The 19,820-nt window shown below is 38.2% G+C and overlaps 1 protein-coding gene across 2 annotated transcripts in view; it reads left to right on the plus strand.

Moving 5' to 3' along the window:
• dennd2c (DENN/MADD domain containing 2C) overlaps window positions 1-19,820 on the plus strand; it is a 47,249-nt gene that overhangs the window by 16,603 nt on the left and 10,826 nt on the right. Inside the window, exons 3-13 of one of the 2 annotated variants that reach the window (XM_062999123.1) lie at window positions 2,087-2,211; window positions 2,472-2,587; window positions 7,498-7,647; window positions 11,158-11,236; window positions 12,386-12,430; window positions 13,404-13,591; window positions 15,592-15,701; window positions 15,930-15,999; window positions 16,145-16,222; window positions 17,920-18,060; window positions 18,690-18,838. In XM_062999123.1, coding sequence (XP_062855193.1) covers window positions 2,087-2,211; window positions 2,472-2,587; window positions 7,498-7,647; window positions 11,158-11,236; window positions 12,386-12,430; window positions 13,404-13,591; window positions 15,592-15,701; window positions 15,930-15,999; window positions 16,145-16,222; window positions 17,920-18,060; window positions 18,690-18,838 — 1,251 coding nt within the window. The remainder of the gene's footprint in view (window positions 1-2,086; window positions 2,212-2,471; window positions 2,588-7,497; window positions 7,648-11,157; window positions 11,237-12,385; window positions 12,431-13,403; window positions 13,592-15,591; window positions 15,702-15,929; window positions 16,000-16,144; window positions 16,223-17,919; window positions 18,061-18,689; window positions 18,839-19,820) is intronic. The other variant, XM_062999124.1, reaches the window with a different exon arrangement.

Raw genomic sequence — 19,820 nt, forward strand, 5'->3', positions numbered from 1 at the left:
GTCTTTTTATTTATTCATATTTTATTCAATTAAACAGCCAATTAGTTTAGACAATGCTTAAATATAGTGGGATTTTTGCTTGCTTACCCATAACTAAGTTACTAAATTATTTCAAACATGACATCGTCAAATTTTGTGTAAGCAAGCAAATAGTAACTACAATATATAAAATATATTCAAAACTTTGTCTAATTTAAATAAGTGTGCTATCAGATCCCATGAGTATTGTTTTTTTGTTTTTTTTTCTTAAACCTTACTATAATTTTCCCTACTACATTCTCACCATTGTGCAGACATTCAGCTTCTTTTACTTCAAGCTTGTTGGCTAAAACACCTGGTCTATTAAGGTTTAAACATAATCTTCCTCAATCCCACTCTTCCTTAGCTTTCAAATAGAAATGGCAGCTGCGTAAACAGCCACAAACGCTGTGTGCTCCCAGTGGTGCCTAGTGATCTACACTATTTTGTTTACAGTCTTCATATAGTGCTTTAAAAACAATACAAAGGCAATATATTTCATGTTTTTTTTTTTTTGTGTAATTTATCTGGATTGTCTTATTTTCTGAATCTCTTAACAATGTTCTAGACTGTAGATATTGGAATTCCTAAGTTCTTTGCAGTCATGCATTGAGAAATGTTTTTAAACTGATGGACTTTTTGCTAGTGCAGTTTTTCGCCAAGTGATGAATTGGGCGCAGTGCCCAATGTGTAAATCTAAAGATAAAAGAATGGCTTAGATTGATGTAAAGTGGTTAACCAATAACCTGTCATTAGAAGTTGTGCAGTTGATTGTTAACCAACAGGCCTCTCGCATGTAAATATCAAAACAAATCTCTGTTTTGTGTTACCAGGGCTTCAAGCTTGTACAGCAATAGTGTAGCCTTGTATCACTATTTGTATTAGAATGCACAACACTGTTTTCTATAGTTAATTTATGGGTACTCTGTTGAGTTAGTTCAATAACCAGAATGCTGTAATAGACTGTTGACACAGCCTTTATCTCAAGGCCAGACCCTACTCGGTAGTGTCCAACATTAGGGGTTTTCAACTTGTTTGACACAGAAGATAACACACAACTCCTTTGACTTGCTGATTTAATTTTTTCCCAGCCAGAGTCTCCCCTTTTTCTCCCTTTTAGCACATCCAGTTGCCCGATTGCCTCATGCTTCCTCTCCACCAATGCCGATCCCTGCTCTGATTGAGGAGAACAAAGCTAACCCACGCCCCCTCCGACACGTGGGCAGCATGCCGTATTCATCTTATCTCCTACACTTTGACGAGTGCAGTGCAGCTCAGCGTTGTGTACGGAGAGACACACCCTGAGAGCACTCTTTTCTCATCTCTGTGCAGGCGCCATCAATCAGCCAGCAGAGGTCGTAATTGCAACAGTTATGAGAGAGTCCCTATCCGGCTTAATCCCACCCATATCTGAACAACAGGCCAATCGTTGTTCATGTGGCCGCTCAGCCTAGCCGGCAAGCAGAGATGAGATTCGATACGATGTATTCAAGATCCAAGCTCTGGTTCCAGCGTGTGTTTTTACCGCTGTGCCACCTAAGCTGTAACTTAGATTTTGAGCTCATTTCCATATTATTCAAAATCACACAGTCTCTAGTCCCTGGATTTTCCCCCACATACACAAATGTGGTATCAAAATAACCCCAAGCACTTGAACTTTAACAGTTATCAAAAAAATATAGAAATTTCTATACAGTGTTGTTGCCAGATGGCAATCAACAACATGGGTGGTAGAAAGTTACACATAAAGCACACATATACTGCTCTAACTCAGAAACCATTTTACTGATTGTCACCAAATGTCAGAGACACATAACATAGGCGGTTCTTAGGCTATGGTAAAAAATATGGTGTTACTGCAGTGCTAAATGGCACTATAACATGCAAGATAATGTTACGCAAACAGTTATTTGACATGAACTTTGGCCTAGTGCTTCTTCAAGTATAGTTCCATACTCACACATTAGACTAATTTGAGATTGGACCTTGGAAATCACTGCTTGCAGCTATATTTCTTTTATTTTTGGAGTTCTTTTAATCTAAATGATTTTAATGTTTACCTGCACAGAAAGTCCTTCGAGTTTGAAGACGTGGTTCACTGGACGGCTCAGCAGGGGTCCAGAGAGAGGGAGGCTCGGCGCTCAGGACTCTACCACGCCAGATCTGAGGACAGCGTTTATGAAGACATCATCTGTATGTGTGATTCACTCTGAATCAGACTCAATAACTCAAATAAGCACATTTGTAACTAAAACAAACTGTGATGTTGAAATCTATAGTGCAGAAACAGTTTTTGGAAGAGTGTAGGACAGGGATAATCTTAAATAAGATCTACTGTTGTTTTAAGGGACCAATAGAAATTCTGATTTAACGGTCATTTTTTTTTACATTTACACTGGGCATATTAAAGGCAGAAATGTGTCTCATGAGGGTAATTTTATTTTTTTATCTAGCGGATGTTTGGCAGGATAATTCATATGAGGACATCAAATCGTCTCCTATGTGTCTGCCCATAATGCGGTCTCGAAACTGGACTGTTGCACAGAGGCGGATCCCCTGCACACCAAAGGTAATTTTTTTGCAACTTTGAGTTAAACAGACCCAGATGGTGGAGAGTTCAGTGCCAGAACTTGTTGGCCTAACTGCTATGGTCTGCTTATACCATGAAGTATGAAGAAATGAGAAATTATTTTGTAATGGAAAACCTTCACAGTAGGCCTGTCATTGTCATGAGAATTCAAGCTGACTATAAACTGTCATATAAATATTTGAGATTAATGATTGTATTGCCTTTTCAGTTTTTTACTTATTATTGGCCTGGGTAATGGGGACAGAATCAAATATAATTTTATAGGATGTATGTAATTTAGCATTTTGGTAATGGTGTGCTTAAGCAAAAGAGCACATGGAGTGTTAAGTAGAAAAACAAGCCTACAAGTTATAGCAAATTTGTAAAGATGTAATAAAGCAAAGCAGTAATGATATTGTTTTAAAAATTAAAAATAAATTTATTATGAACAATTTAGCCAGAATTATAGTTCAAAATGTAGATTACTTATTACTAGGGCTGTCACACGATTAAAAATTGTAATCGAGATTAAAGAACAAAATTAATCGCGATTAATCGCGATTAAAATTTTTAATCGTGTGACAGCCCTAATATATATGTATTCATCTCAATTAATCGCAAACTAATAGTTAAGCAAAATTTGAACAGTTATGCACATTGTTATTGCAAGAACGTGTTTACCAATAAAACATTCATAAAATATGATAAAATTATTAAATCTAAATTCATTGTAGAAATGAATTATCTGACAAAAGTGAGGATCTTTTCCTGTTTATAACCCCGACACTGAAAACAGGTGCACCAACCATAATGTTTTGATCTAATATAAGGCATCAATAGAGCATCAAAACACAGATATGATTATTTCATAGATCTATTAAGAAAACCCTTTAATACTGTGTTTGTGCAGAAAGAATACTGGGAAATACTGTTCTACATTACCATTTAAACACCTATAAATACCTGAAACAGTCAAGTTAGCAAACATTATCTATAAGTAATTGACTGGTAGCTATAAAAAAAGTGTTAATTAAAACAGTCCATGTAAACGCTTAGTCCATATAAATATCAGATACGAATGTGTTTTTAGAAAACTACAAACATCACAAATATAAATCATGTTTATAACCATGTGATAGAATAACCTGAATAAACTGTAGAGATGAAACATCACACGGAGTTTCACTTCTTACCGGAGGGGGAGGAGGCGGAGCTACACAGTTTTGATGGACAGGTGTAGCAGCCAATGGAGATACTCGTTACGCTTGCGTGATTTCATTCATCTTTTCATCAACACGTAAAAAAAGTGAAAACCGCTAAAAGTAGTTTATCATCGGACAGTTCATGCGCTTTACATCCCAATTCATCTGAAATACAGTTAATTACCACAGAGACACACATGTATGTGGCACAAACAGCCAAATAAAAATAGTTAGATTAAAAATTTGAATCTTGATTAATTTTTTTAATTGCGATTAAAATTTTAACGCATTAATCGCGTTAATTAACGCGATTAACGACAGCCCTACTTATTACATATAAATAATATATCTAATCCCCTATCTAATTCACGGGCATCAATGACCTTTGAATGAAATGAGCCTTTTCCTGTGTAATATGCAATTTGCTGTGAAATTCTAAATTTAAGGTTTGTGTTTAGCAATTTAACAGTGCCTCACATTTACTGGTCATTTTGCATTATGAGATGGTCCTTGTGTAATCAAGCATCTTTAGAGTTTGCTGAGTTTATACAGTAAGAAATAAACTCTACATAGACAAACTATCATAACAGTTTACTGGCTTGTTCTTTTGAGGCGCAGCACAGACTACAGAGAGATGATCACGTGTGAGAAGAAGCACACTTTTCCATTGATTATGGAATCCCCAAAGGGACACAATGTTTGTTCGTTTGTTTATTAGGATTTTAACGTCATGTTTTACACTGTGGTTACATTCATGACAGGAACGGTAGTTACTCATTACACAAGATTCAACAGTTCACAAGGTTATATTGAACACAGTCATGGACAATTTAGTTTCTTCAATTCGGCTCACTTGCATGTCTTTGGACTGTGGGAGGAAACCGGAGCACCCGGAGGAAACCCACCCGGACACGGGGAGAACATGCAAACTCCACAGAGAAAGGACCCGGACCGTCCCACCTGGGGATCGAACCCAGGACCTTCTTGCTGTGAGGCAACAGTGCTACCCACTTAGCCACCGTGCTGCCCCCAAAGGGACACAATGCACTCAATATGTAAACACATACATTAAATGCATTCTATCATTCGGTTTGTGAGTGTTATTTATCGACTGTCATGAAATGTGGAAATCAGTGAAATCTGTGATTTTTGAAAAACGTGGTCCGTAAAAAAAAAAAACGCGCATTTTCCTGTGAATGTATTAGGGCCCTACATATAAACTAATGCAGAAGTGGATCAGTGCTGCTAATCCTGGATTCCTTTTGTTTTGATCTTGCTTATTCTAACACTTGTGTTCATTGGGAACTTAAAGAGAATAAGGGCTGGAGCAGCTGTTGGATGAGGGATGGTAACAGCACTTGTTTTCTTGGCTGTGGATTGAAGGGCAAAGACTGGTCCCAAATTTACAGTGTATCACAAAAGTGAGTACACCCCTCACATTTCTGCAGATATTTAAGTATATCTTTTCATGGGACAACACTGACAAAATGACACTTTGACACAATGAAAAGTAGTCTGTGTGCAGCTTATATAACAGTGTAAATTTATTCTTCCCTCAAAATAACTCAATATACAGCCATTAATGTCTAAACCACCGGCAACAAAAGTGAGTACACCCCTAAGAGACTACACCCCTAAATGTCCAAATTGAGCACTGCTTGTCATTTTCCCTCCAAAATGTCATGTGATTTGTTAGTGTTACTAGGTCTCAGGTGTGCATAGGGAGCAGGTGTGTTCAATTTAGTAGTACATCTCTCACACTCTCATACTGGTCACTGAAAGTTCCAACATGGCACCTCATGGCAAAGAACTCTCTGAGGATCTTAAAAGACGAATTGTTGCGCTACATGAAGATGGCCAAGGCTACAAGAAGATTGCCAACACCCTGAAACTGAGCTGCAGCACAGTGGCCAAGATCATCCAGCGTTTTAAAAGAGCAGGGTCCACTCAGAACAAACCTCGCATTGGTCGTCCAAAGAAGCTGAGTGCACGTGCTCAGCGTCACATCCAACTGCTGTCTTTGAAAGATAGGCGCAGGAGTGCTGTCAGCATTGCTGCAGAGATTGAAAAGGTGGGGGGTCAGCCTGTCAGTGCTCAGACCATACGCCGCACACTACATCAAATTGGTCTGCATGGCTGTCACCCCAGAAGGAAGCCTCTTCTGAAGTCTCTACACAAGAAAGCCCGCAAACAGTTTGCTGAAGACATGTCAACAAAGGACATGGCTTACTGGAACCATGTCCTATGGTCTGATGAGACCAAGATTAATTTGTTTGGTTCAGATGGTCTCAAGCATGTGTGGCGGCAATCAGGTGAGGAGTACAAAGATAAGTGTGTCATGCCTACAGTCGAGCATGGTGGTGGGAATGCCATGGTCTGGGGCTGCATGAGTGCAGCAGGTGTTGGGGAGTTACATTTCATTGAGGGACACATGAACTCCAATATGTACTGTGAAATACTGAAGCAGAGCATGATCCCCTCCCTCCGGAAACTGGGTCGCAGGGCAGTGTTCCAGCATGATAATGACCCCAAACACACCTCTAAGACGACCACTGCTTTATTGAAGAGGCTGAGGGTAAAGGTGATGGACTGGCCAAGCATGTCTCCAGACCTAAACCCAATAGAACATCTTTGGGGCATCCTCAAGCGGAAGGTGGAGGAGCGCAAAGTCTCGAATATCCGCCAGCTCCGTGATGTCGTCATGGAGGAGTGGAAAAGCATTCCAGTGGCAACCTGTGAAGCTCTGGTAAACTCCATGCCCAGGAGAGTTAAGGCAGTTCTGGGAAATAATGGTGGCCACACAAAATATTGACACTTCAGGAACTTTCACTAAGGGGTGTACTCACTTTTGTTGCCGGTGGTTTAGACATTAATGGCTGTATATTGAGTTATTTTGAGGGAAGAATAAATTTACACTGTTATATAAGCTGCACACAGACTACTTTTCATTGTGTCAAAGTGTCATTTTGTCAGTGTTGTCCCATGAAAAGATATACTTAAATATCTGCAGAAATGTGAGGGGTGTACTCACTTTTGTGATACACTGTACCCTTTTAATGTCACACAATTTTTCCCCATTGGCTGCTTCTGTTTAGGTGTCAGGCCAGCAGACAATCTGGTCCACATAACCCAACACAGTTTTTACACCAGATGCCCTTCCTGATTGTTTTCTTGCATGCACATTGTGTCTGTGTAGACCCTCGACTGGCCAATAGCACAACTGAGATTTTAACCCCTGGTCTTAGTGGTAGTGGGCTAACATAATTTACCACGGTGCCACCAAACTTCACTGTATAACTTATTGGAAAAGCTGCCCAAGCTAAAGGGCTCAGCTTACAAAATTTCAATTGTGTAATGGTCTTACACTGAAAGACCTACCCTATTAAACCTACCAAAGGAGGATGAGTCCCTGCTGAGTCTGGTTCCTCTCAAGGTTTCTTCCTGTAATTTAATGGGAGTTTTTCCTTGCCACTGCTGCCCTCGGCTTGCTCAACAGGGGTTTTTGGTCTGTTGGTCCTGGATTCTGTAAAGTTGCTTTGAGACAATGTTTATTGTAAAAAGCGAACTTTGACCAAATGTACATTTAATTTGTCTTTATAGTTGAATTATATTGATATAAACTTGTATTTCATTATAGTTCAGTGCAACAAAATGTTAAATTTTTTTAATTTATGCTCTGTATTTTATGCACTGTGTTTGTTGCTCTAGCTGCCTCCAAAACCCCTTACATTACGAGCCAGTGGTAACAGAGTCTATAAGGATCTACAGTCTGTTGTGTCACCAGCTCAGCTATCTATCCCAAACACACCCAAACCATCAGCACCAAAACGGGTCTACAGAACACAGCGCCAGCCACAGGTAATCCCTACACATGCAGGAAAATGCTCACACATACATAAGCTCACAGGCCTGATATACTAGTTGTTGCATAATGTCATTGTTGTACTTGAATGCATCAGCTTTTGTGTTCAAGTTTTTCATGTGAGCATTAACACAACATAAACATCGGTGCTGTTTCTAAGCCATATGTGAGAAAGGGGAAGAGGAGAAATGGGGAGATTCATGAGGCATACAGGAAAGCATTGTTATCGTATCTGCCACATGCTGAGCAGTTCTGACAAACATGGCCATATGTTACCGTAGGATAGAATAAGCCTAATATGGTAACACAAGATTTGGAGCATTTAGACTCATCTATGCTTTACTGAGGCACTTGAGAGAGTTTTAACAGTTACTGCACGTATAAAACTAATGGAGAGAAGCTGCTATGATGATGTGAGACAGCTGAATGTGGAGGTAAGTTGCTTACACACAGGGCTGAGTGTTATTTCTATATAATATTGGTATCGTAATGAATTTCTCAATGTGCCTTTCTTAGAATATTGCTGTGTTGGGAACAAGTAATCTACTTTAATTTTATGGTCTAATTTTCCAGTGTGGATATGATGTACAGTATCACTTTGATTAGAGTTTTGTTTGGGGGATTAAATGGGATATTTTCGGGGGTGAGGAGTCAAGGATTATTGTACATATACATATACATTTATATATACTTATATACACTATATGGGAAAAAGTATTTAGACACCTGACTATGCCACTGTTGATCAAGAAAGCCTTAATTGATGTTCAAAAGCTGGTCAGTGGGGCTGAGGTCAGGGCTCCGTGCAGGCTATTAAAGTTTCTTTAAAACAAGCTTTTACTTGTCTTTATAAACCTCGTCCATATAGTCTGCATGCCATTGGCGTGCCTGCAAGTTCTGGTGTTCTCTGTTCTATGTTGCTTTGGGGCATTTGGAAACAACCATGTTTAACGTCTGTGTATGCTTGTCAGGGAACTTTACCTGAAGCTATGATAACTGAACAGTTGGTCTCATAATATTCAGTTATAAACATTCAGCAGAAAAAGGCATTTAGCATAGCAAAAAAATAATAATAAAAAAGCTGAATTGGGGCCGCTCAGGTGGCGCAGCGGTAAAGTACGATAGCGCACCAGAGTTGGGGTTTCGAATATATCGTATCGGATCTCAGCTCTGCCTTCCGACTGGGCTGGGTGGCTGCATGAACAACGATTGGCTGTTGTTCAGGGTTAGAGGTAAAAAGTCGGATCATAGGTCCTCTTAACTGGTGCAACTGCGGCCCCTGCTGGCTGACTGATGGCACCTGCACAGGGCTGAGGAATAATGCTGATGGGGGCGTGGCCCTCCGTACAAAGTGCCCGTCGGTGTATGAACTCGACTCGTGCAGGTGAAAAATGCAGTCTGTACTGAACTGACAGTACGTGCCGGACGCCTGACATACGCCCCAGTTGAGAGGCGTCCTCAGTCAGCGGTGAAGGGTCGAATCAGTATAGAGGACGCATTCAGGGTAATCGGATACGACTGGATTGGGAAAAATTATAAATATATATTTTAAAAAAAGCTAAATTAAAACAATTGGTTGAAAATAGATTTTTTTTGTTTTTAGCTTTTAGCTTTCTCTGATCTCACTTCAAAAAGTTTCTCTCATTGTTAATATATCAGTAACTATAATGTTCTCATTACTTAAGTTTTTTTGACTGTGGTTACATGTGTTTTAACCACAGTTAAGCTTCTTAATTTGATTTATTTTTATTGCATTCATTTCATGTTGAACAAAGATTATTACTGTTTGTTTCTAGATTGCATTTCTGTTTCTCCCTGCATTCACTGATGTCTGAAAAACAAACCTTATAATGAACACCATATTCAAATAGTTACTTTATTTAAATATTTCAGAAACGTTGACTTATTGAATGTCTTGCAGTAGCAAATTGATAGTTAGGCGATGATTTAAACATGCATTATATATTACACTATGTGTCTGCATTTGGCAACATATTTCTTTGTTTAATGCCAAGTTCACACTACACAACTGGATCTCTTGTAATCGGGAGTCTTTCACGTCGGTGTGGCTTTCACACTACATGACTGATCGGCGATAGGGGGTCACACACTACACGATCTATCACCAACTGGAATCGCAGGTGAGCTTCTCTGGTCTCCCAAACTACGTTTTGTCATGAAAACACACGCGAGAAGTGACGAGGGGTTTAATGATTCCATGTCCAAAAATGCACATCAACAAGTAGCAAGCGATCAAGGTTTGTGTGCTGATGTGTAGCGTAAAATCAAGGAGAAAAAATAAATGAATCTGAGTATTTTTTGCAATGCAATGTTGGTGTTATGTTTTGTAGAGAATGATAAGGTCAGAAATACTGTAAAACTTATGTGTGTGCTGATGTATTCTGATATAAACTACATTATGCCCCTGTCCCACTTTTGTACAACGCCTCCCCTGTGTTTCCTCTCACCCTGTATTTTGCATTCTCGCTGGCTGTTCGACATAGCACTCATTGCCAGTCGGGCAACTCGGATCCAGATATCTGACATGCTAGAAATCTCTCTTCGATCCTCGGTGAGCCGGTCGGATCGAGTTGTACTAGGATTTTTTAATATACAGTTAAACTTTACCTTTTTTTACCGTTAATTGATTGCTCTAAATGGATAATTAGAACATCTTTTATAATTTGAGTCCCAGCGTTGCCACTGACCTGGTCGGGAGCATAACAGACACAACTGGATGCATCTGAGAAATAGAACAAACGGCAGTGAAATAGAGTAAGCATATTGTGATTACAATAAAAAAACATAAGCCTACCACTCTGGTTTGGGGGTGGGGGTTGGGGCGAAGGATAAAACGGTGGTCTTTTGTCAAGGACAGGAAGAAAAGTCAGCTTATGCGAAGGAGAAAAAAATTTTCTGGTGGTCAGATATTATCTAAGAGCCATAAAAAGGTCTGGATAATGGATGTCACTGTCCACAAGCAAGCAAGCTGTACATTACCATGGGCATAAAGGCTGCCACATAAAAGAAACTAGTCCTCCAAAGCAAACAAAGGAAAAGCTAGAGTGGGGCCTTCTTGTGCTGCAGCTCCTACTTTTTAAATTATAGATTTAAAGGTCTCTTGGCTGTGGACTATGACATCCAGGTTCTAGCAGCTGCTCATTTCATGGAATTCAGTCTTTACTCATTGCATTCATTTAGCATTACTACCAAAAGAGGACTGTTTATCAGAGGGAGAGCAAAAGGTTTTCTAGCCATTCCTTCCTGCTTATCCGTCATACTATCTGTGCGGAACACTACTCTGTCTACAAATCCCTGACTAACTTGTTTTTTTTTCTGATGCAGAGTATACAGTCATTTGTCAGACTTGAAACAGGATACCTTTAATTACAGTCAAGAGAACATTCTTACTGTGTTTTGAATTTTGTAATCACAAAACTGGTAGGTTAGTTGCTAAGCAAAAAGTCTGTGATGGACCATTCATTGTTTTTGTGATTGTTGTGCAGTATGTGAGCAGAATCCAGGAGATCTTCGAGGCCAAAAGAGGAAAGAAGAGAGTAAAAAGCCAGACAAGCTCGAGCAGAGGTATCACCTTATTTACAGCAAATATTACTGCTGCCTGGACAGTTATTCTCTTTAAACTAAAATGATTCAGAACTGTACATAATACAGTTAGTATTGCATGCTGTATGTGGGAAGAAACAAGTATTTAATCACTTAAGCTTTTTGTTATTTTTATTGTAGTACTTAAATATACACAATGTGGTCAAAAGTATAACAACATCCCTCCTTATTATTGAGTTCAAGTGTTTCACCCACATCTCTTGAAAAATATATGTTTCCAACCATAATACAGATGCTAGTGTTGAAAAAAGACTCTTTAAGGTTTCAACATAAATGCTGAATTGTGCACAAAGGGCAAGTTTGGTGTGTATGAACAGTGGCATAGAGGCCTGACCTTAACCCCACTGAACACCTTTTAGATGAATTGGACAGCCATTCCTGTTGAGTGATGGCTGGGGCCAAGTTTATATTAATTTCCATGGTTTCATAATGAAATGTTAACAGGTATGGTCAGGGGACTGCATACATAATACATACATAGTGTATGTAATGTATAATTTAGTACATGATTTATGTAAAAGCATAGGAAATATCTATTTGTTGAAGTGGAAAGTATTCAGATACCCCAAATTACAACTTTGAGAAATATACTGTAAAAAAGAATTATCAGAAATTATAATTATGTTCTTGAAAAAACTTTACTAAGCTCTTTCACCTTCAAAGGGATTACTGCTCATCAAATGAGATAACCAGCTGCTAATGTCTTGTCAAATGAAACTAGGAACAATTTTAACAAAAGCATTGTTGCAGCATTAACATCTAGAACTTAATTTATTTTAATGTAACCCTCATTTTCATTTTTAATGTATAACCTTTTATCAAGTTTGAGATGTTTTGTAAGATTCAGTTAAAAGAAGAATCTATGATTTGTTAATTTCATTTAATCTTTATTTAACTGATTGCAAATGATTTCATTTAATCTTTATATTGTGTGGTTGCAAACACATTTAGAATTTGATGCCCGCAACACACAAAGTTAGGGCAGGCAAATTAAGAGTTAAAAGTTGTATCTACAAACAAAAGTGGTTAAATACTTGTTACCCCTCACTGTATGAATGAATAGATGGCGCCTGCTGACATTTCTTTTGTCTTTTTATTGTGTGATGACAGAAGAATTGAGTGGAACAGAGAGTGATCCAGAAGAGAGCACCAAAGGTTAGTTATCTAGTTGTGCAGTTTTTTGCTTAATTGTAGGATCCACAATAAATTTTCATATATCATAAATGAATCATAACTAAATTATTTAACTAAATTTCAACATTAAGCTTTTTATTACTTGAATGAAGTGTAGTAGAACAGGGAATTTACAATTAATGCCAAAAATAAAGAACCAATTGTGGTCATTGTACTGTATATTGTGTATGCTTGTATTATTAAAATCAGGGCCAAAACCTTGGGTCTTTACTGAAATGATTTTCAAGTTCAACATTTACCTGCATCTGCAAAATGGCAACCCACTCCCCATAATACTGGCCTTTTTTGTTGCATCCTCTGCCCATATTCTCAAAGACATGTTGCATAAAACACATCCCAAGTATATTTATCGATGTCTCAAATCTCCACACATAATTTGGTATATTAGGGGCCAGTAAATATTTAATTATTTACATATACTTTTCAAATAAATGAATAATGATAAAAGAAGCCACTGTAAACTGCTTAGTCGGGTACAGAGATCACATTAAATCAGAACTCTAGCATCAAATCTAATCAAATGTTTTTAACTTTGTCTAGTTGTAGTTTCGACAGTATGTGGCTTCATTGGCAAAGTGTGGCACATTTCACAACTGCTAAATCAAAGATGTATAACTAGATTTGTTTACTAGTTTCCAGTGTTGGGACACTCATGCCTGCTGTAGTCATATGAATGTAATAAAGTGAAGTTGAAAGCCAGCTAGTTTAATTTTAATATAAGGTTACATTTCATGTTTAAATAAAAATCAGATTTTCACAACAAGGCAAAAGACAAAAACAGAAATTGATCCAAGAACTCTTGTTTAGGAGCTTGCTTTATTCTTACATAACAGTGTGTTATAACTATTATTAATGAGGATTGTGCACAACTCTTAGTAAATGAATGAATCAATTCATTGTGGTGATTTCTTTTTTGTTGTTAATTTTGTCTCAGGTGGATCCAAGCGTCTGGTGTATGTCCAGTCCACTTTAAAAAGGAGACCAGAGTATCGCACTTTAGAGAGGGACCTCATACAGCTACAAGAGCAACAACTCTTCCAGCTGTTTGTGGTAGTGTCACTGAGAAAACGCCCCCCTGGCAACATGTACTACCCAGAGATCACCCAACGGTTTCCCACCAAGGTAGAATATGCTTGTGAACCTTGCATATTAGTAAGTGTTTAATTTAAAGCTTGGAATCACAATTAGTTGTCAGCAGATTCACAACATGCTCTCAGACTAATTATTAGGAATGTAACAGATAAGACATTTTGCCAAAATTCAGCCACATTTAGCCAAAAATGTAACCACGGTTTTTAACCTGAAAGATCTTGAAGCTGTAGCTGCTAACAAAGTATGTATTAATGTATAAATTGTTTAGATTTATAAGTATGATGTTAAAATACATTGTGTGTACAAGGTGGGGACATTTTGTAAAATGCAGTAAAAAGAAGAATTTGTGACTTGTTTATTTTCTTGAATCTTTATTTAACTGACAGAATGAGATTTCCAATCTTTTCCCTGATCAACTTTATGGATGATGGGCCATGACTCTCCACTGTGTTCCAAACTTCATTAAAGAATTGTCAGTCGGCTCAAAAAACACTTCTCAGTTCAAGATTGTGGATAATTGAGATCCTTCACCATATTATTGTAACACGTTTCAGGGAGTCTGGAGAAATCTCAGTCTGTGTAGGCAAAAACAGAAACCAATACTGAATGTGAGTGACCCTCAGACGACATTGCATCAGAACCATCATGCTACTGTAATAACTTATCATGTATAACTTGTCATATGAGCTCTGTAGTACCTTAGAAAACAGTTGTCACTTGCAACCTGAAAATATTACACCACGAGAAAGTCAGACATAAATTTATCAGCTAGTTTTTAGAAAAAAAATTACATCGAGTTCTCTGTGGCGATGACAAATAGGGCAACACAGATTATCAGCAAAAGCTAACAGCTGTCATGGTGACTTGCATATGTGTGGGCAGCACAGTGGCTTGGTGGGTAGCACTGTCTGCTCACAGCAAGAAGGTCCTTGGTTTCATTCCCAGGTGGAGCCGTCTGGGTCCTTTTTGTGTGGAGTTTGCACGTTCTCCCCGTGTCTGCATGGGTTTCCTCCTGGCAGCTCCGGTCTCCTCCCACAGTCCCAAAGACATGTCCAGCAACTCTTGTCGCTAACATTTGACTTCACATAAATGGTACCTTCAAATGCAAGTCACTAATGTTGTGGGCACTGATGCACCCCCGTACAATGACAGATGCTATTTTTGCACCTTTTGCTAAAACTGATTAGATTGTCCTTGTTGTCCTTGGCACAGAGTACTCCATGTCCTTTTTTTCCTGAAAACAAGCCGAATGGTAGACTTATATACCACAACACACAACAATGGACTGTGTGAAGTGACAATAGCCTAATGTATTCTGATGAAATTGCTTCTGAGGGCTCAAAGGTCACAGACATTAAGCAGTAGTTTCCTGTCCTACAAGGACTTAGGTTTTTCCAGAATCCATGAATCCTTTCACATTATTGTGTGTGGTAGATGGAGAAAGATCTAAATTATTCACAGTGTGTCATTGACAAGTGTTCTTTTTGAACTGATAGTTTCTTTACAATGTTTGGCACAAAATTCAAAGCCATGTCCGATTTTTGCTTGCAAAGACTGAGCCTTTGGTGGTTCCTCCTTGAGTAATCAATCTTGATACCCTTAATTGTTTCCGCTTTACCTGCTTATTGTGGAATCTAGCTAGAAAGATGTGTAACTTAAATACTTTATAAACTTTTCACTGTGTGTTGTAGGCACCACATTAAATATTTGGTGAAGTGTGTCTGCCAAAACATTAAAAGTTGTTTCTTTGTAATTCTGTCAATTAAATACAATTATTAAGATCATTAACAAATCATATATTCTTGTTGCCTTTTATAAAATGTCTCATATTTTCCAGAAATGAGCTTTGTAGATTGTACACAGCCCTACAATGGACTTTTCCATCCTGTTTCTTGGATAGGCTTCGGACCCAAGTCTAAATAATGATTTGCAACTGATTCAGGGTGGATTTTCCCCAGAAGACCACCTTCATGGTTCTGGATTATTGCAGAGGTTATACATAAATTTGTTCTGTTTGATTTTGTGTGTAGTTTGAGAAGTCTTCACGGCTGTCTCGTGAGGCGGAGGACCGGTTGAAAGCCATTCCTAATTTCTGCTTTCCAGATGCTCAGGACTGGAGGCCAACTGCAGATATCAACAGGTCAGATGACACACCACTATTACATGATTCAGTTCTTTAAAGTGACTCGCTCTTTTTGTGTGTTTCTGAGCGGCTGAGTCTGAACTCAGGAAGCAGTTTTTATAACACTGTTTTTATTAGCAGTTCTAAACAGGTTTGCTCGTCATGTGATTTACGATTGGTACCATTTAGATAAGAGTTCCTCGGTTATGGCATGGTTTTAAACAGCTTTGTTTTCCTGATTCACAGTGAGACCTTTTCTTTTGTGCTGACGGGGGAAGATGGGACCCGCTGGTTTGGTTACTGTAGGAAAATCTTGGTGAGTTCAAGATCTGTTTATTCAGAAGGAAAATAATGACTGTGTATAGCAGAATGCTGTGTGGTTCTCCTCGGGTTTGTTGTCATCCTACTGAGTCATTTGTAACTTTGATGTGTGTCTGATGGTTTTCCACTGTGTCCTGCAGCCCTGTGGAAAAGGAAAGAGGCTGCCTGAAGTTCACTGCATCATCAGCAGACTTGGTTGCTTCAATTTGTTTGCTAAGGTTTGGGAATTTCCATTGTTTCTTTTAGGTCTGATTTTGTTTGCATGACATGTTATACAGTTAAGGTTTCAGTGTGTTGTCTGTATTTGAAAACAGCCACATTGAGTCTGATAAAACATCAACGCATTGACTTGAGGGTCTCTCTGTTCAGATGGACATGGTTGACAATTTCTGATGTCTGTTAGATGTTCTAAACTGATTTTTATTAGTTTATACAACTTTATTTGGATCTAATGTTGATTATATAGATTTGTATATGTGTTACAAATCCCATTTTCAGAAAAGTTGGGACATTCTGTACAATATAAGAAACTAATTATTATAGTTTTACAAGTAAAATTTTTGCACATTCTTGCTTCATACAAGACTTCAGCTGCTCAACAGTCCATGTTCATTGTCTGATTCTCCTCGTCATGATGCACCCATACATTTTCAGTAGGAGACAGAACTGGTCTGGCAGCCAGTCAAGCACACACACACTCTGTGTCTATAATAGTAGTATGAGTATTGTGTTGCTGAAATAACCATGAACATCCCAGAAAGAGATGTTGCCTTGTAAAATCCCAATATGCACCACTGTGTCCATGCTACCCTCACACGTACACAAGATGCTCATGCCATGAGCACTGATGCATTCCCATACTATGACTGACATTGGCTTTTGCTAGTTTCGGGGCCATGGATAATCTGTGATCCAAACCAATCACCCATCGTGGATTAAAAGCCAAAGTTTAACCATAGTAGTGTAATATACAGTTTTAGTAATTAAAACTTTAAAACATATTACTTCGTTAAAAGCATTAAATTATCACTCAAAGTGTTGCACTGAAAGAATACAAACAAAGCTGCTGTGTGTCACGTGAAGGGAAGCATGTTCTAAGCAGTTAACAGTGACATGAGAAAAGGGAGAATTTAAAAAGCCTTTTGTATCATTTGAATCAAATGTATGGGAGCATTTTGGCTTTCCTGTAACATATACTGATAGCACATAAAGTATGGTGGACAAAACGTTACAGTATGTAGGCATGTTGCATGAGAAAGCCATATAACATATGTTCAAGGGAGCACAGCAAATTAACTCTGTTTTAAAGCTCACATTTATAGAGGTAACAGTTGATCTGAAGGTTGGGAATCTTGCTAAGTGGCAGTTTTGCAGTGGTTAGGCATAAACCTATGCTCTTACAATTAGTAGTACAATACCCTAACCACTGGGCCCTTGCTGTCCAACCAGTCACGGTATGATAAGCAAGGTTTAATCAATTCTATGGAATAAATTATAGTTTTTTTTCTGGTAACACATTGGGAAAGGCAGTTTCCTGTTCTAGCATGATGATATTTATAAATATACGGTTTATAAAGTTTGGTTTAGAGTAACGACGCTGCCCTTCACAACCTGTGAAACCCTTGGAGTAAATTGGAAAAATTTTTACACTGATTAACATCAGTACAACTCTTAGAAATGCTTTTTGGACTAAATAAGCACAGATTCCCACAGACACAATCAAGTCTTGTGGAAAGTCTTTCTAGCCAAAAAGTGGGGTCCAAAAAGCTCAATAAAATTAAATATTAAATATGCTAATGGAACTTGGTCTAATGATTGTAATAGTAATAATTCTGAAATGATGTTAAATGGTTTAGTAAGTGCTTTTTTAACATACTGTTTTAACAGTGGGTAGTGACAATATTTGTGTATGTAGATTTTGGAGGAAGTGGAGAGGAGGAGAGAGATCTCTCCTGCACTGGTCCAACCATTTATGCGCAGTGTGATGGATGCTCCGTTTCCCGCCCCAGGACGCACCATCACTGTCAAGAGCTTTCTACCTGGCTGCGGGAATGAGGTCAGGCCCTTTATTGTAAAGATTTGCTTTAAAGAAAGGGAAGATGGGCATTACATAATGTCAGGTCATACTGCTTTTTGTAGTAACACAGTGAAATCATACATAGGTATTGGTATTGCATTGCAATTCCGGATTTGCATTGGACTTAACATATTTTTCTAGCATTAGAAATTCTAAAATTTTATATTGTGAATTTGTCTGATTTGAACTGGCACAAATACAGACAAAACTGTCACACGTTTGAAGTTTTATGTAAACTTGGATACTGTAAGGACGTCACTATTAAATCAGTATTAAAATCAGCTGTTCTTTAGAGCTTTATCAGGCACATTATACAGAAAAAATCGAATGTGGACCACCAACATCCAACCCAACCAAAGAAACAGCCCTGCTTAAATACTGCTCATGTTGTTTCTTTTAAAAAACCCTTTTGCACTAGTGTTAGATGGTTGGATGTCGCCCTCATACAATAGAAGGGATTCTGTTTGGATAGATTTTGAATGTTTGAACAGGTCATTTCCACAAGCTTTTACTAAAACTACTTCATTTAACCCCTTAGACTTGAAATGTACAAATGTCATCTACAAACCAAAAATAAAAAAGTAATTCATAACTTTGTCCATGTGTAGGAACTGAATCTGTGTCGGCCTGTGGATTCTCGGCTTGAGCACGTGGATTTTGAGATTCTTCTGCAGTGTTTAAGTGTTAGCAGGCTTCTTCAGGTTTTTGCCTCTCTGCTGCTGGAAAGGAGAGTCATCTTTATCGCAGACAAACTCAGGTACATCACCACTGCACTTCTTTTTATGATTTGTTCTAACCTAATTTATTTACGTTTGCATTTTTGACACTTTGCGACTTACAATTGTGACTAAATACAACCCATGCAAATAAGAGTTAAAAGCTTTGCTCATGGCTTAAAAACTGACATCCTTCTTGTGGTGGGGCTCGAACCAGTGATGATTTGCTAATTATTTGCTAGATACTTAACAGTGTTGGTTAGTATCATGGTACAAAATTGTCAACACATTTTCTAGACCCTTTTCATTCACTTTTCTACTGCAGTTGTGCAAAAGTTTATTCTTATTTTTTATTTACATGTTGCTAAGATTTAGTAAATACAACAGTGGCGTCACTGAGAGTGGGTGTTTGAAAGCTTTACAGCTTTCCACATTGTGTCACAAACAACAATGGAAAAAGCACTCAGTGGCCGCTATCAAAAAAATACCTTACCACAAAGACTGGTTACAACATTTTTACCAAGCATAAATCAGCCTTGTTTGATCACCACATGTTCAATCGGAGTTTTTGTGGGTCTTTCAAATTCATGCAACAAACTAAATAAAGGTAAAGAGGTCATGCACTCCTTACTGTATGATTTTTATGCTTTGATTTGTTCAGACACTTTGCAGTCTTACAATTGTGACTAAATACATGTGAATGTGTGTTAAAAGCCTTGCTTATGGCCTAAAAACTGACATCCTGTCTGTGGTGGGGCTCAAATCAGTGATAACCTGATAGCCCAGTGCTTTATGTTCAATCAGAGTTTCTGTGGGTCTCTCTAATCCATGCAACAAACTAAATGAAGATGAAGTGGTCATGCACTCCTTACTTATTTGACCTTTTTAAGGTCATTGGAAAAAGACAAGTCATTAGACAGATGAAATTATTTCTAGTGAATTACTTGGACCTTTTTATATTAAAACTCAGGGTCATTTTTGCATTGCGAGCTGATTGTTTTGTGGTGCAGTAACTCTTCATCA

This window comes from Trichomycterus rosablanca, chromosome 7 (assembly GCF_030014385.1).
Source record: "Trichomycterus rosablanca isolate fTriRos1 chromosome 7, fTriRos1.hap1, whole genome shotgun sequence".
NCBI classification, from domain to species: Eukaryota; Metazoa; Chordata; class Actinopteri; order Siluriformes; family Trichomycteridae; genus Trichomycterus; species Trichomycterus rosablanca.